Source organism: Melozone crissalis, unplaced genomic scaffold, assembly GCF_028551555.1.
Source record: "Melozone crissalis strain CALT ecotype California unplaced genomic scaffold, PUWL_Pcris_2 ptg000016l_1, whole genome shotgun sequence".
In the NCBI taxonomy this organism is placed as follows: Eukaryota; Metazoa; Chordata; class Aves; order Passeriformes; family Passerellidae; genus Melozone; species Melozone crissalis.
In genome coordinates, this window is record NW_026535794.1 from 16,772,338 (window position 1) to 16,788,976 (window position 16,639).

Consider the following 16,639-nt stretch of genomic DNA (forward strand, 5'->3'; position numbering starts at 1 on the left):
TCAATCTAAAATATTTCATGTGATATCTGTGCAATAGTACTATTGGGGTATAGTAGTATGTGTTTTCAATTTACATATTTGTGTTGTAATTTTTCCTTTAGAAAATCCCCCTTTGTAACTGCAGTGGTTTGCTCTGCTCAGGCTCCACAGTTCAGGCTGGAGATACGGCGCATCTGGCACATGCTCCAAGCTGATGCCTGTTGCTTTTTATAGCAGTTGTTACAGTTCTTGGACATCAAGAAAGAGGGCACTAGATTCCAAAACTTCTGCATGTCTGTTGTCTACCAAAAATATGCTAAATCCCTTTGCCAACAAATGTATTGATCACATCATACTTAAATTTTGGATATAAGAGATTCCATAAACTAAGTCACATGCTATCATGTTTTATTCCATTTCAGAAGGATTAATGTAAAGTGACAGTGTTACACCAGTTTCCATTGCGTTGGCAACTGCCAGGTTGCTTTAAACATTTTGCTTACAGTTTCAGCTCCAGCAAGCAGGAGCCAGTAGCTGTTCTACCTTCATAATAAGCAAAATGTCACCATTCATAAAGTAAGGGTACTTTTAGGTAAAACATTTTGCTTTTGCACCATTGACAAAGGTAATGAAGTTTGGCTTTAGTATAGATTAAGCCTCAGACTTTAGATTACTTTTTCAAAATTTCACATTACTGAAGTTTATGATATGTAGCAAGTGTTCTGTTAAAATCTGGCTGATTGTGGATGGGAAAAAACAGCAGCCTAAGGGAGATCAGCTTATTTTTTCCCAAACTCTGTGCTTCAGGAGATCTCTAATTTTGTAACATTTGGATAACAAACCTAGAGGCTGGCATAAAGCTCCTCTTGGCACATTTTAAACATCTTTTAGTCTTATAAAAAGAAGCTTGTCCCACTAAGCTGTACATTTGTTGGAGCTGTTTAACAGTAGCTGTGCCCTGCAGCTCTTTTAGTGATAAATGAGCCATTTCAAATAAGGGCAATTGCAGCCAACTGTGCAGAAGGAATCATTAAAAAAAATTTAAATAGACATTTTTGAAGCTTAAAAATGCACAAACAAAGTATGTTAAATCAAAATATATGCTGCTCCTTTTAATGGAAAAGATTTCTACTGGCTAAGTCTGCCAGCTTCAATAGGTGTGCCAAAAAGCCAAGGAATCTGGCAGAATCTGCAGATAGCAGTTCCATCTTTCATCTATATTTCTTTTCTGTATTTATCTTGCTTTAGAAAATGCAGAGAATGTCTTTTCCTTCTGACTTGGCACTATTTCCAAACCACAGAAATACACAGAGCAGCTTCTTGCAATTGTTTAGCTCTCTGCACCAGTCTTATCCTTGTGACTCTATGAATCATTTCTTTCTAATTTGGCAATAATAAGAAAAAAGAGCATTAAAATATTTTTATGTTTATGGAATAGTATCTTTGCTGAACTGTCAGATATAAAATTAGTTTTCTTAATTAAGAGATACTGGGTTTAATGTGTAAGGACAGAATGCCAGGTAATTATTTTTGACATTCAGCTGATCAAAAATAGTTTCCTTGTATGTAAGGAGCTATTCAAAGAATCTGAACATAAAAAGTACCAAGAAAAAAGTTCTTCCTGTAGAATCAATCACTCAGTTCAGTTTGGCTTCAAGCCTTACTCATTGTAATCTCTCTTATATCCCCCTTGCAAAGCACACTCTCTGGTATCTTTTAAGTGATAAGGCACAACTTACTGATACTCCTTTCAAGGGAAAGATGCTAAGGAAAAGCCCATTTGAAGTGTGTGGACTATGGGATGGACTCTAGTATTAATGTTCCTGGTCAGCGTTCTGTACTTTGGCATCAAATCTGAAGACCTGACAAGGCTGCCAGGCAGCACAATCCTGATGAGAATTCTGTCCTGACTTGAGTGAGGGCAGGGACTGGGTATGAATTGCTGATGCAGTTGTGCTCATTTTACAATCAATTGCATATGAAAGCTAAAATGTATCTTCTCCTGGACTATAAGTTAAGTTTCATATGATTTCATTTCATTGAAAATTTGATTTTAATTAATTTTGCTTTTATCTCTAAGGGTAATTATTGGCTGTATTTATCAGCTGCTGGTCAGTGCAGAATTTATTGCCATGCCATGGTTTATGATAATTCTTCATCTCTGGAAGCTTTGAAGAAAAAAATGTAATGTTAAAGTGAGAGAATATTATTGGCCAGTAACACTTTTTAATTACTGAAAGAGTCTGATACACTGCAAATTACATGTTATCTTTGGATTTAGGAGAGCTGTAAAGCTACATAGAAGGTGCCTTTGAGGTGATTCTATTCTACTCATTGCATTTGTATTGAAGGTATAGATAAAAATAAAAAAACTTTTCCATTGCATCAGATTGAGAAAGCAGCAACTCATAAATGTGCTTCTGTACTGCTGCACAGGTGTGACAGTTTCAAATACCAGAATAAGATACATAATTAGGGCTCTGTGAAAATAGATAAAAGTTTAAAATATCAAGAAGGTCTTTAGAACACCTAAAGTCAAATCTGTGCAATCTGCACAAATGCAACATTCATTAGACTGGATTAGCACCTTCTCAGAATTCCAGGGAGACATAATTGCTGGACTCCAGAGGCATTATAGGCTAAGGGAGTGTGTATATATTGAAAAAAGTCTGTCTTTGGCACTGGATTTGCAGAATATTCATGATATCGAGAATATTTTATCAGTCTTTTGCTTCTCAAAGAGTTTTGTCTTTCCATCAGTTGATTACTGTATTGGTGTGCAATAATCCTGTTGCTGTTTGGAAAGGTGGAATTAACCATGCTTGGATTTTAAGAAAGCGTTGAGCAGCACTCTTCACCAACAACTATTAAAGAAGTTAAAATGTGATGTGATGAGAAGGCAGAGTCCTAGAGAAGATAAATAACTGTTTAAAACTCAGGAATCAAAGTTTAGAAATTAGGATGAAGTTTTGGAGCCAAAGGATCTTCATAAATGGTAATAAATGGAAGGGTAGTAAATAGTGATGTCACAAACTGCTGACAGGACAGTTCTCTTTGAGAAGTGCAGACAGAGACAATTGCAAACTGCAGTTCACAGTGCAGAATAGAGGTCAAGTGTCCTGTGCAAATACATCATAGCTCAGTGCAAAGTTTTCCCCTTTCATGGATTTACTACACTGAACAGTTTTGCTCACTGCATGTGCTGCAGATAGTGCAAGTAACTATTGGTTAGGATTGAAAAGATGTCCACATGTTTGGGTGACATAATAAAGTCCTTGCAAACAATTTGGACAGAAAAATTTTCAGTGTAAGATACAGTTGGGGGCACCATGAAGCCCTGACTTTGTTTCTGACTGAGCAGGCTGTTTCTGTTAATTTTTCTGCTTTTGGTCTCATAATCAAGAATCCTCATGAAATTTGCAGTTACATGTAGGTGTTATTTATCCTTAAATTTTTGTTGACATCCTGGAGTGTGGGGGGAGAAACTGATAGTCTGTTTAGTTCTTCTGCATCAGAAATGCATATGAGGGAATTGTATTTTGAGAAACTACTCTTTCACAAAATTTACAGTATTCTGCATAAAGATACTTCTGTTCAGAGAAGGATGTTAAGTTCCTTAATTGTCTTCATGAGTCAAACCCATGATGTGCTGTTGAAATGAAAAAGTAGCCTGTTTGAGTGGGGAGCTGATGAAGTAGAGAGCACATTCCCTGTGTGGGAGCAGTACTTTCTCTTAAATCATCTTCCACATACTGCTTTTATTAGGTGGCAGCATGCCTCAAACATACTCACCCAAGAATGCCCACCACGTGGTCAGTAATATTCTTGTGCTTGCACTAGTGTTGTGAAATAATGTCTTGGGTAGCTGGTTAGCTCCAACCATTTCCTCCTACCTGAGAGACAAAGGAACCACCATACCAGGTTTAAATCTTGATTCTTTTAACATTTTGCAGCAACATTCAGGTAGAGGGTTCGCATGAATTTTTTTTTCTCCTGTGTTAAAGCACAGAGTTGCATGGTTTTAAAAAATTAATTTTCACATCTTCCCCCGCATGCTTTAACCAGCTTTAGCAGAGCTTTTATGCATGTGGTACAACCTCCACTTGCCCAAGCACAACTATAACTTTCTTTTTATAGAACTAAAAGAGCTCAAGCAAATGAATAAGCCAAAAACATTTCCAAAACCTGAAGCTTGGAATTGAAGTTGAGAAGTTAATAAAAAAATTGAGGAACAGGCTTTTGTTTTAATCAGAGAAAAGCTTTAAATTTAACTTTTATTAATTGATTTTTCTTTTACTGCTTCATACATCTTTAGAGAGGGAAGGAAGCAGATCAAAGTCTCTAGTATTTCTGGCATATAAAAGTCAGACAGGTATTATTACTTGCTTGTTTGCATTCAACACAGTATTTTTAAAAGTCTCTGATCTCACAGAGCTTCCAAAAGTGAGCAGCCATTCAAGCACCTGTGGCCAGAGTCCTTGAGTGGCTTTGGAGAGATGTTTTGCTTATTTTTTTGAAAAACTATCTAACTCTGCTCTAAAGAGCTGTGTGCAAATCACAAATATTTTGGTTGAATATGGCCTGATTGGAGTGCTAATTCAAGCAACTCCCTTTTTTTCATCACCAAAAAACCAAAGCATTTATGTGTCGCAATAAGTGTGCATGGTAATGTTTTCCTCAACACAGACTTTTTAAAAGCAAACAAATTTCCAACACTTGTAAATTTATTTTATGACAACTGACAAAAATGTTCATAAAAAATTTGCGTTTATTATAGGAAGATGACTCCTTAGTATAAAATAATTTGGTTTTCTCTAATGGCAAAAAAAAGCATTTTGAGAATCTTGAGAAATAAATGGTACCATACATTTAATTTTCTGATATTCAGAAAATTTAGACTTACTAATATGAATGAACATGTGGACTATACATGTACCCTTGTCCATGAACAGCTCTAGATCTTTTCTTGCTTTATCACATTCAGTTTCATATTTGTATGAATAGATCTGATCTGTGTTCATACCATCTATACATTTATTTACCCTGTGTTCTAATTCAACATTTTCTGGTACATTTACTAGTCTAAAATCGGAGTATATGTTGAACAGTACCACTCATCTGCCAGTTTATGTAAATGTATGCACTGTTGCAACCCCCACATCTTAAAACATAAGACTATAGAACAGTCTTCTTGTGTGCCACAAAAAACCCAGCTTTAAAATGTGCTGGCTACTTATTTCAAACAAATGCTATTGTACAAATTCACAGGGAGAACATCCTGCTTTTAGCCCCAGACTTTGATATGTAAGGTTTACTAGCAAAAGCACCTCACTGGTTTTGATTGTAATGATCCTATGTAGGAAGAGAGGCCGACCCTTAGAGCACTGGACCTAAAGCTATATTAACTTTAGAGATCAAAATCAGTACTTTCAATTGAATACAGAAGAGAGTTTGAAATCAGTTCACTCATACCAGTAGATCTAACATACTTTAAATATTGTTACAGTCAGATTATGTTCTCAGATCCCTATTCTCAGGATAAGATGCACTTGAGAGAAACATTGCAAAATTTGTCAAAAGTCTGGAAACTGTAGTGCCCCCTTACTGCAGTTCAATGTTGTTTTCAAAGATGGAATAGTTAAGAGTGCATTTCAGGAATATCAGACAAACTAAAGGGAAATAAACCCCACATCATGTTTTCAGAGCATTTTTGAGAAATCAGGAAGAATCCTTCAGAATGTCAGGGTTAATGGACAGCTTAAACCTCATTTTTTCCTCTGTTGCTGCTGATAGTTTATTTGCAACTGCCCCTGATTAAATTTAATATAATTTTCATGTGATTACTAGAGATAGACAAAATTATAGTATTCATATCCATAGTAATGTTAAAAATATTGAAACAAAACTGAATTAGCAAATCTTTCTCAATTTCCTATCATACCTCCTCAATAATGTTTAAGAAGGAAAGGAAAGGTAAAAGTCATGCTCCTGCAAAATGAAAAGGAAAGCAAAGAGTGAAAAAGCAGGTAACTATAGAAAAGGAGCAGGAAATATAAAAAAGAAAGATTGGTCAGGCTTGCAATGATACAAAAGAAGGATAGTCCACAACAGGTTACTGAGACAAAGTAAACTGTGAAAGGGATATCCATGACATAAATTTACCGTTTTGAATGTCCATTCCATATAATAAGTAAGCAGGGTCATAATTTAATCTTAATAAATTTTGAAATGTCACTCTATTGAAATCACAAAAAAAGTTCTTTATTCTCTTTATGCCACCAAAAGCCTTTTATATGTTAATCTTTTGAAAACTACAATGAAATAAAAATAAAATACAGAAAGTGGTTCAAATAAAAATATGCTGTGAGACCTGGGATTCATCACTTTTGGATTATCAAATCTGCCTATTGTTTTTTATGGGATGAATTTCATATCCTGTAAGACTTTTTGTACATTGGAATGTTCATGATGATTGAATTCTTTTTTAATATTGCACCAAACGTCTTGCAGCTGAATGGAGATTCAAGCTGTCTGCCTTTAAGGTCTCCAATTAGTTCCATATAATTGTACCTTTTAAACAAAGATTATAAATAACTTTGATTACTAGTTTTATTTAGCTATTTCACCTTTGCATGATATTTTTATAGGCAGTTAGATTTGCACCTGAAATAGTTGTAAATATTTCTCTGAAATCCTGTAAGTATCAAATTGAGATGGGAAAACCTTTAAACTTATAGTATTTTTAGGTAGTTTGCAAATTTGCAGTTTTTAAACTATTCTACATTTCATCATTTGACATTTTGTTGCTTTTCTCCTTGTCAGTAATATTCACAGTTCTCTGCCCATTTATTGTGTCTTTGCAGAGAAGGAGGGAATCTTTCTCTAAATAACTATTTAAGAAAAAGACAGTAAAACAGATGAGGTGAAGAGAGAGCTGTAGAGTGTATTCATATTTTGTAGCTATACAAACATTTGCCAATATGTCTGAGTGTACCATATTATAATTCCCTTTAGGCATATAGGTTTTATGTATGTCTCCAAAGTAATGCAATGCAATGCAACATTTAACCTTATTGGAGAATATGACAACTATATTCCTATTTTGTATGTTATTATTGTGTGGTCTAGAGATTTCTTTTCAAGAGTGCTGTTCCCATTCAGATATTGAAGAAATATGGCCCTTGTCCTAGATGCCTTTCAGTTTAGTTGTAACAAAGGAGGGAACTAAACAAAATAGATGAAAATGGACAGACAGCAGGTAGGAAAAATGGGAAAATGTTAAAATGTATTCAGAAGGATTTTAATCTTCAAATCTATCATGGTGTAAAATGAGTTGTAGCTCACTGAAACTGTCTGTCCTAACAAAATAGTAAACATCTCATGGTAAAGTACCAGTAATCATGTGTTCAGAATATCTCACTGAAACTATCAAGCCCTACTTTTCTTTTCCCCTCATTTCCTGGCATTTTGTGGGATTCATCTTGCCAACAGTCATTTTATCCCAGGCAGTCACATAAGAAAAATGGCTTGCTAAGGACAAATCACCTGTCTTAAGTCCTGAGACAGGTGAGATGGTTTAAGTGCACAAAAAAACTGCAGGCAAGTCTGATCTCATCCTAACTTGGAGTCCTGCACCTCCTTGCAGGAAGTGCACAGGTTTTCCAGCTCCTGTACTCTTTCTGAGGGAGGATGAGAAGGATGAAAAAGAAGAGACAGTTCCTGGCCAGCCTGCTGGCTGCCATCATGTTCGGGTATACCTCAGCCCAAGCTGCATCCTTTGGACCTCCTGATAGCCCCCAGCCATTCTTAAGTGATTCCCAAAAGTTGCCCTTTTCCTGTGGCTGCCAGAATGGAGATGTGTTTCATGGGAGAGAGAAAGGACAGAAGTAGGACAAGAAAGGAAAAGAAGACAGGTGTAATCTTCCTGGGATTTCTCCCACCCCAACCAGAGAGCTTCAGTTTCACCTCTTTATGTTCAGAATGGGTGAAGAAGGCTGCACCAGGGTTTGCTCTGACTTTAGTCCCAGGGAGGAGAGACCCTGTGCAAGGGGGAATCAGCGCAGTGAGTGTCAGCCTTGCTCATTTTTTGCCTTCATTGGAATTTCTTGGTACTGGATTTTGTACCGCTGCTAGCTCAGAGTGTTCTCTGGTGCATGGGACTTCAGTTTGAAATCTGTTTTCTTTGTGCCACCTGAGGAAAAAACCTAACAAACAAACAAAACACCCCAGAACTTACATGAGCATCTTCTTCTTAAGAGTCTGACTATGGTAGATATTGTCTTATCCTTTTGTTCAGCTGAAAAGGAAAATCAGGAAATTGGCCTGAATTTTAGTTTAGAAACAGTGACTTAGCTTAACCTTCATTATGCTTTGATTGTGGAATATGTTTTATTATTTATAATTTAATTTTATGAGAAGAATTTTCATAGGAATATGTGTAACGTAACACTCTGACTAGGTGCTTTAATATTTTCCAGTGTGCACTATGGTGTTGAAAGTTAGAAAATGCTGGCTGGATCTAGACTGATACTTTCTTGGATAAGCCTCTACCATATGCTTTTATTTAAAGTATTTTTTTTCTTTTAGGTTAGATTTATAAAAAACATGTGAAAAATGTCTTTTTTTGAAAAAGAAGTGTTACGCAATTAGAAAATCACAGTGCTAGAAATTTTGCATCCTTCAGGAAATGTTGCGTGTAAAACAAGCCAGATACTAAATCTAAATTTAAAAAAAAAAAAAAAGGGCAAGTTCTGCCACCAACTGGAAATGCTATGTCAATCCACAAGATGTTGTACTGAAGTATATGTCTTTAGTTCCAGGAATTTTAAGCTCTATGTGAACTCTGACTGGCTTCCCAGTATAGATATGAATCTTGTTGAAGGAGTTTATCCATATTTCCTTCTGATTAGAAAAATTTAAATAAGATTTGTTTTACAGGGCAGAAAATCTAAAGAAGCCAGGACAAAAAGGGCATTAAGTATTTTTTATATAGTTATTCTTTATTCTTCATTTTCATCCATGTTCACAGGACTCTGGGGTATTGAATAGGCTGATCTTATTATCTATTTTGTGTGAGCAGGGGAGCCTCTTTGCAACAGCCTTGTTCTGCACTTTCCATTGTTCTATAAAACTTGTGGACACATCATATGACTAACCCCTTATTTAAAGATTATTGCATGCCAACCTCTATACTTCCTGCAAACATGACACCCTATGCTTTCTGCTTCCCCTTTCTGATCTGGAAGCTGCAGTGACTGTGGCTGAAGGAAAGTGAGTAATTCTAAGTTATTGTAACCAGTACATGGAGACCATCTGAGATTTTGTCAGATTTAGGGTTTGTTGGTACAATACTTACCTCTGCTTTTTCTGCTTTTAAGTCCCCTTGGGCTACTTTTGTAGAGGTGAAAAAAATCTAGAAAGACATCATTGTTTGCAGTGATACAGGCTAGAGACTGACAGGCTGAGGAGCATGGAGGTTTACTGAAAAGGGTATGGAGATTTTGCAGACAACAAGCAGATCATTAGCCAGCAAAGTGTCCTGACAGCAAAATCACAACTCTGGACTGACAGCAGGAGCACAGCCAATAGGTTGAGGGAAGTGTTTTTTCCCTTTAGCACTCATTAGATCACACCTAGAATTCTGCACCCAGATTTGGCCTTCGATGTAGGGAAGATATGGATAAACCATAATAGGTTCAGCAGAGGACCAGCAGGATGGTCGGCACTGCTGTGTGAGGAGAACCTAAGGAAACTGGGCTTTTTCAGCCTGGAGAAGACAGAGCTTTAAGTGGTCTCAATAGCAGCCTTGCCGTTGCTATGGGGAGTTCAGTCATCAAAAAGATGGAGCAAGGCTTTCCACAGTGATGCATGGAAAGAGAATGAGAAACAATAAACATAAACTAAATCAAGAGTAAATAGGCACAGGGAAAACCCTTTTCTCCACCAGGACAATCAAACATTGCAATAGGTTGCCAAAGATGTTGTGCCATCTCTATTCTTTAAGTTTTTCAAGATCAGACTTAAAAACTCTGGGCAACCCAGCCAAACCTCATATCTGACTCTGCTTTGAGCATGACGCTAGGCTAGAGATCTCCTGAGAGCCTCTCTTTTCTGAATAACTCTGTGATTCTGTTGTCATAATATAGTATCACAATTCTGGGGTAGTAATAACAAAACTTTAATTGTTCCGAATATTTAAATGATTTGGCTGTGCATCACTTTTGGAATCCAGAAATGCTACATATGCCCTGTTCGTTCTCCAAGCAGCTTGTATTTGTGCTTATTTACTCGTATGACGTGCAAACTGTGCAAAAATATTGGACTCTAGCCTTGGAATATAGATACCTGCCAACAGAAAATGAAGGCTACATGGTGCTGCAAATGCTTTCTCTGTCTATGGAAAGTGCCTTTTATGTGCCAGAAAGAAGCATTTATACCACATGCTTTTTTTACTGCTTCTCACATCTGTTAACATTTACATGTGTCAGAAAACAATACCTGAACAGTAAAGGGAAGGGATACATGAAGTTCAAGGGTATTATATCAAGAAAAATGGCATGTCATATTGCATATAGTACATTGGAATAAAAGAAAAGGAAAAAAGATTTCTTGGACTTGTCAAATATACCTAATACGTGGGCGTAGTTTGTATATACTATCTATGAATGCATTTCCATACCTGAATTGAATGACCCAAATTGCCAGTAAATGGAACTGAACCCATGAAAGGGTCAAGGACTGATAATCAAGAGATGAAAGAATTATAAACATCTTGGTTTATTAAAAAAAGAATAAATTTTATTTCATGAAAGGCAGGATTTATATAAAAATCTTCAAAGTTGGGTTCCTAAATACTGAATTACCTACTTCTGTTGAAATATTTTGCATTTTTGATAATCTTCTCTTCAGCTGCCTTTTTGTTAGTACAAAAGGAGTAGGTTGACTGACAAATGTTGCTGTATATCCACAGTCCTTAGAGGCAGCTACTGTATTGGACAGTGTTTCCAAGAATAGTGCTTTAAAGTCTCACAGTGAAAATCCTGAGACACAGTGTAGTACTGGATTTTGTATGATGTGGCAGTTCTTGCAGATGTTACCACTGGCAAGTGATTTAGAAGAGCAGCAAATTAGAGAGAAGCTGATCTGGGATCCCCTGAACACAGAAGGAAAAACTCAGTATTTGATGTCTTTGTAAAAACTGGTGTTTGCATTGGTTACATATGTAACACTAGTTCTTTAGGCATCTGTTTGGGTCTTTTGTACCAGTTTCATGCAGGGTTCTGTTCTTTGATGCCTCACCCTGGTTTTCCAAAAGGCACCTACAGAAGGAGCACGGATCCTCCCCTACAGCTATTGTCATTGCTAAATATTGAGTTCTTTGTGGAAAGTGACAGAAAATACCTATTCTCTCAGGTCTTTTGAGTCTAGAAAGAAATGATGGCTAAAATAAGAGGTAACTAACCTTGAATTTAATACTACCTAACATGTAGTCATAATAAAGGCAAAGGTCAATTTTTGTTTTTTCCTGTGTTCCTACTAGATAATGTATCTCTAAAACACTAATTTTGATGAACATCTGCTCTTGCACATGGATACAAGTCTTATCTGAAATTATTCTGGATGTTAGAGTTCCACACTCACTACACTGAAAAAGCTTTGCATTAGATCTGTGAAGATGCAATGAATAATCACATAAGGCACATGGTTTCCTTGCCCCCAAATTTAAAACCTAGAGCTTTACCAAAACCACCATATGAACAGCATGTGCATGCATATTTTTGGGTTTGAGTCAGGGATATGAAGGATCTACAGCAGTTTTCTTCTCTTAGTTGCACAAGAAAGTTGTGAGGCACCTGAAGAATCAAGTGGTGATTTAAGCTGATGAGAAATCAGCTCTTGACAAATGGCAGAGAAGAAAGATCTTCATCCAGCAGTGTTTCCGAAGGAAAAAATAGAAGTTATGCATTTGATAAGCCTGCATTCTGGTCTTTGTGCTTTGTAGAGCTGCTTTATTATTACAGCAGACCTGTGGTCTCCTTAGTCTTACTTCCACTTGAAGTCTGTGGTGAACCTTCCACTGACTTCTCTGGTTGCTCCCCCTGGCCCAGGTTTTGCACACAAATAAAGTATAGAAACATTTCTTCTCATGCCACTTTACCTCTGGTCTATACTTTCAGAAGGGTTCATATTTTAAGAGTCCTACCTAGCTACTTGGACCTAGATTACAGGAATGGAAATTTTAAGAGGAAGGATTCCTAGGAGAATATTATCATTGATACTTAATTGATAATAATAATACTGTTTCTGACATAATTCAAGGCTATCACAGGCAGTCTTACATGTTGCATGTAGAGGTCAAAGGGTGAAAGGTGACTGGAAAGATGCTTGTTTTGTACATTTGGCTAACACAAATACTTCCTCAAGTACAAAATGCTTTGATCTCTCTAAGTAAATGCCATATGTGTGCAGCTGTGGCCCATGCCTCACGACTGCTGGAAGGTTAGGAAAAGGTAGCATATGAATTTGATGTCTGCATTCAATTTATGCTTTTATATTTAGCAGTTCATAATTTTGTGTAATATTTTAGCTGTATGAAAAATATGCACCAGAGTTGAGTGATAACAGATTTCTCTGTGGTTTAACTCAACATTGTTTGGGTGAATACAGATTCCTAAGTATTGCAGACTGAAAATACAGGTTTTAATTAGGAGCTGTCTGAGCTTCAAAATACCTGAACTCACATTAAGCCTGGCAAATTTTCAGAAATCTGGGGGCTGCGTGGAGCTGATTTAAGCTAAGCAAGAGTCTTCTCTTTTCCAGCTATATTGCATTTGCAGTTGCATCACTGACTTGCAACACACTGAAGTGAGGTCACAACCCATTATTAATGTTTTTCTGATATGTAAAAATGTTTTATGACCAAGGCCTGTCTTGTGTCATACTCATGTTAAACAGTACCTTACTCCCAGGGAATTTCCACTGAAAAATTTGAACGACTTCCAGAGTAGAGGATCTACTATACATGACTGAAAAGCTGAATCAACTCCAAAAGTTTGGTGCCTTTCTCAAGCTTTTGTTTTTCCCTTTTACATGCAAATGTTTAAGACTGATATGCCCAGATCTATATCCTTCAAGATGTTTAACATGAGTAGTTTGCTGTGACAATAAAGAAACCTGTTGCAGTCAGTGGGACATAAGGATCCATCACATGAATCCAGTTTCATGATCAAGACCAAAAAGAAAAAAAAAAGCAGCATGGCTTTGTCTTTTAAAAATATTGAATTTATACAATTACACTGGTATACTTTGGAGGGAAAATTGTGACTCACATGACTCACATAAAGCATGTGCAATTTCTCCTTACAATAGCAAAAATACAAGTCACAACCAATAGAATGACATAGTGCAATGAGCAGAAAAAATGATATGAAAATATCAATTCACAGGTACAAATATGGTAAAATATAATGCATTACACTTTTATGTGGATGTTAATAGATATATGCATACACAAGCATACATGTAGTAGATACATGCATATGTATAATCCAGTGTTGTTAATATGATTGCAAGTATTTTATTTATCAGATGTGTTGGTTAATTAATGCAATTGTTCTAGGTATGATTTGAATGTTACTGAAACAGAAGCACACTGATTTGTTTTTTTCTCCTCTGTGTTTTTGCTAGCTCCTACTGGCCATGGTAGGCTCTACAGATGACATTCTGCAGGAGGCAGCAGCTGGTTGCATAGCAAACATTCGCAGATTGGCTCTGGCAACAGAAAAAGCAAAATATGGCTGATGCTTCCGCAGCTTTTACCAACACACTTGTTTAGCAATTCAGCTACATTTAAATACACAACTACTCCTTCTAGCATCTGTATTTCATAGCACAGCTCATCTATTTGAAGATAATTTAAAAAAAACCAAATCTGTGGAAACTTATGTTTGATTTTACATTACTGGATTGTCACCCCTAGGTTTGATAAAACACTCATACCTAATTTGGTGTGTGTTTTAGCATTACACCCATCCAAAGACCATCAGTTATGATACATCAAAGACATTTTCTGCAATTGATGTGCTTTTATTTTCATTTATTGTAGCTATACATGGTTTTGCTTATCTGTGACATTACAATAAATTTTGCTTTTCTGTGTGTGTGGTTATGCAGCAATTTATGAATGTCTTGAACAATTCCCTGCATTATAATCTTGCCCAGTCATCATCTCATTATGCTTTTGCATGTTTGATCAGTTGTGACTCACAGGAGAGCAGAAAATGCAGATACATGAATCTCACATCTGGCATTATATAAAGGCTGCAAACAGCTGTAGCAATAGACATCACTCCAAATTTCCCATTTCTACCAACATCAAACAAAATAGTGCTTAATTTTATAAGTAGCTGGTGAAATGTGTTTTAATTAACACGTTTAACTCAGCTCTAAATAAAGAGTCAGATTTTAGATTTACATTTGCACATTATCTTTTTGTGGTTTTTAATTTTTAAACTGAAGACAACATTGTATTGCTGTAGTTACTTTATTTCTGTATAAAATTATGTTCAGAATCACACTTGCTTTCAAAAATGCACAGAAATTATTATTGATACTATAAATTATAGACCCACTGTACATGCCATGCTAAAAAAGTAATGCTAGGGCTTTTCTGTGAGAGCAGTAATGTCTTAATTACAACCACAGACTGCAGGCAAAAATGAATGAACACAAATATTTAAATTTCTTGCATTTGTAAGGGACTCACTTCTGAATTGTTTTTTTACTTCCCTTAATAATTAACAATTTTCTTGGTTTAGAAGAATTACAAAATGTAGAACAATTTTGTAATTTCATTATTTTCCTTCAACTAGCATGATTTCTCAAGGCAACTAACTTTCTTGCTGACAGGAGCTTCTGAGGAAGACATAATGCCAATCCACTTGTTTATTTGTGTTTTCTCTGAAGCATACATGAAGACTCATTTAAAATATCATTTTGGAAGACTTGCACAGTTCTGAAAAAGGAAAATTACACTGGGCCCTTAGGGAAGGTGTAGAGACTATTTTAAAGGAAGCCAGCTATGGACAGATGCTGAAGCAGTGTGGAAATCAAAATGTCAATCCAAGTAGTATTTTTTGATCAGTGCAAACACCAACATAGTCACAGGGTTCATCACAAGCTCCATCAGCATCCAGTCACCACGTAAATGCTATTTTAGGTTTTTTCAAGCTCTGCTCCACAGGCCTGGTATGTTATTTTGACTAAACATGTGTATATTATTATACTGATGTCACAGCTGTAGTAGTATCATATGCTTCATTGCTATACCCAAAAATACTTCTAAAATAAATGCTAATTGCCAAATTCATTTGAAAGAGAAGAGGCTTGATTTTATTTTTGTCTCTTCTGTGAGAGGAGCTGTGGATACAAATAGTTTATCACAGTCTCACTTATGAATAACACGTAAAATGGTAGCTTATTTTTCTAACTGTTGAAGGGCAAAAAACTCCCTGAAAATAACTCTTGTCCTTAGCTTGACCTCTCAAGGCACACTTGACTGTTTAGCATGGATTTCAAATGGAATAAGTTCTAAAGCAAGCTTAATTTTATGATACAGGTGTCAGGGCAATAAATGTCACGTTTCTGATAATGAAATGGCCTCAGTTTGCCATTCTCACTCACACTGGTAGCCCTTATGCCTCCAAATAGTTAATCTGAAACCTTTATTTAAAACCTCAGACAGTTAATCCCAGACTTAAGATAACTTACTTGTGCTGTTTTCTTTTCGTTTACAATGCCTGAAGTTTTAAAGTTCTGTACAAGAATTGTTGAAATCGATACAGATCACTACACAGGCAAAGAACTAGTATTAGAAAAATACATCTTTTTTGGCTAAAACTGGTAGATTCCACGTAATTAATATAAAGAGATTTAGTTGTTGGAAAATGAATAAATGAATAGGATCCCTGGCCCCTGTGAATGATGCAGTACAGCGTGTACATTTGAAAAGCTTCCACTTTGTCCAGAGATGTGAGTTTCACAGTGCTGCAGCCCTCTGAAAAGGGATCCTCACAAAGCTGGGTGCCCCATGCTGCTCACACAGCCCTCCAACCCTCCTGGCAGTGCCCACCAGCCTATTCAAGCCCTGGCACCAACCCAAGGCACTGCCACCACCCAGGCCCAGCACTCCCATTGTGGATACCCAGGCACCAGCCAGTTCCCACCCCCTGGCTCCCGTGCTTGGGAGGGAAAAAATGCCTTCACTCCTTTCCACCAGCTGCTTCTTGTCCATGTAAACCTGTAGCCTCTTAGGAAATATGGTTATACTGCATATGGGGCTCAGTATTATTTTCAACTCAGGGCAATTTGATGTACAAATTATTTTAGATGCAAAAACGTAGTGATTTAGAAGGGGGAGTCAGGCTTTGTCCTGTTCAATCGCCATCATCTGCTCAGTCTGCTCCCTGCATGTTTTCTTTATGTGATTCCTATACTTTCATAGTTTTGTAATATGTCTTTTTTCCCAGTTTATTTACATTGATGTTACCATCAGCAGAGAGTATCCAACACTTTTCACAGTTTCAGGAGCCAGGTCCCAGCTCTGCAGAGCACCATTCTCCAACTGGCAGTCACAATGCCAGGCCTGCTCTTCTCCAGCTGC

The 16,639-nt window shown here is 36.6% G+C and overlaps 1 protein-coding gene across 1 annotated transcript in view; it reads left to right on the plus strand.

Moving 5' to 3' along the window:
* ODAD2 (outer dynein arm docking complex subunit 2) overlaps window positions 1-15,237 on the plus strand; it is a 69,754-nt gene extending 54,517 nt beyond the window's left edge. Inside the window, exon 14 of the mRNA XM_054273894.1 lies at window positions 13,666-15,237. Within this exon, the coding sequence (XP_054129869.1) occupies window positions 13,666-13,779 (114 nt within the window). The 3' untranslated portion in view covers window positions 13,780-15,237. The remainder of the gene's footprint in view (window positions 1-13,665) is intronic.
* The last annotated feature ends 1,402 nt before the right edge of the window (window positions 15,238-16,639 follow it).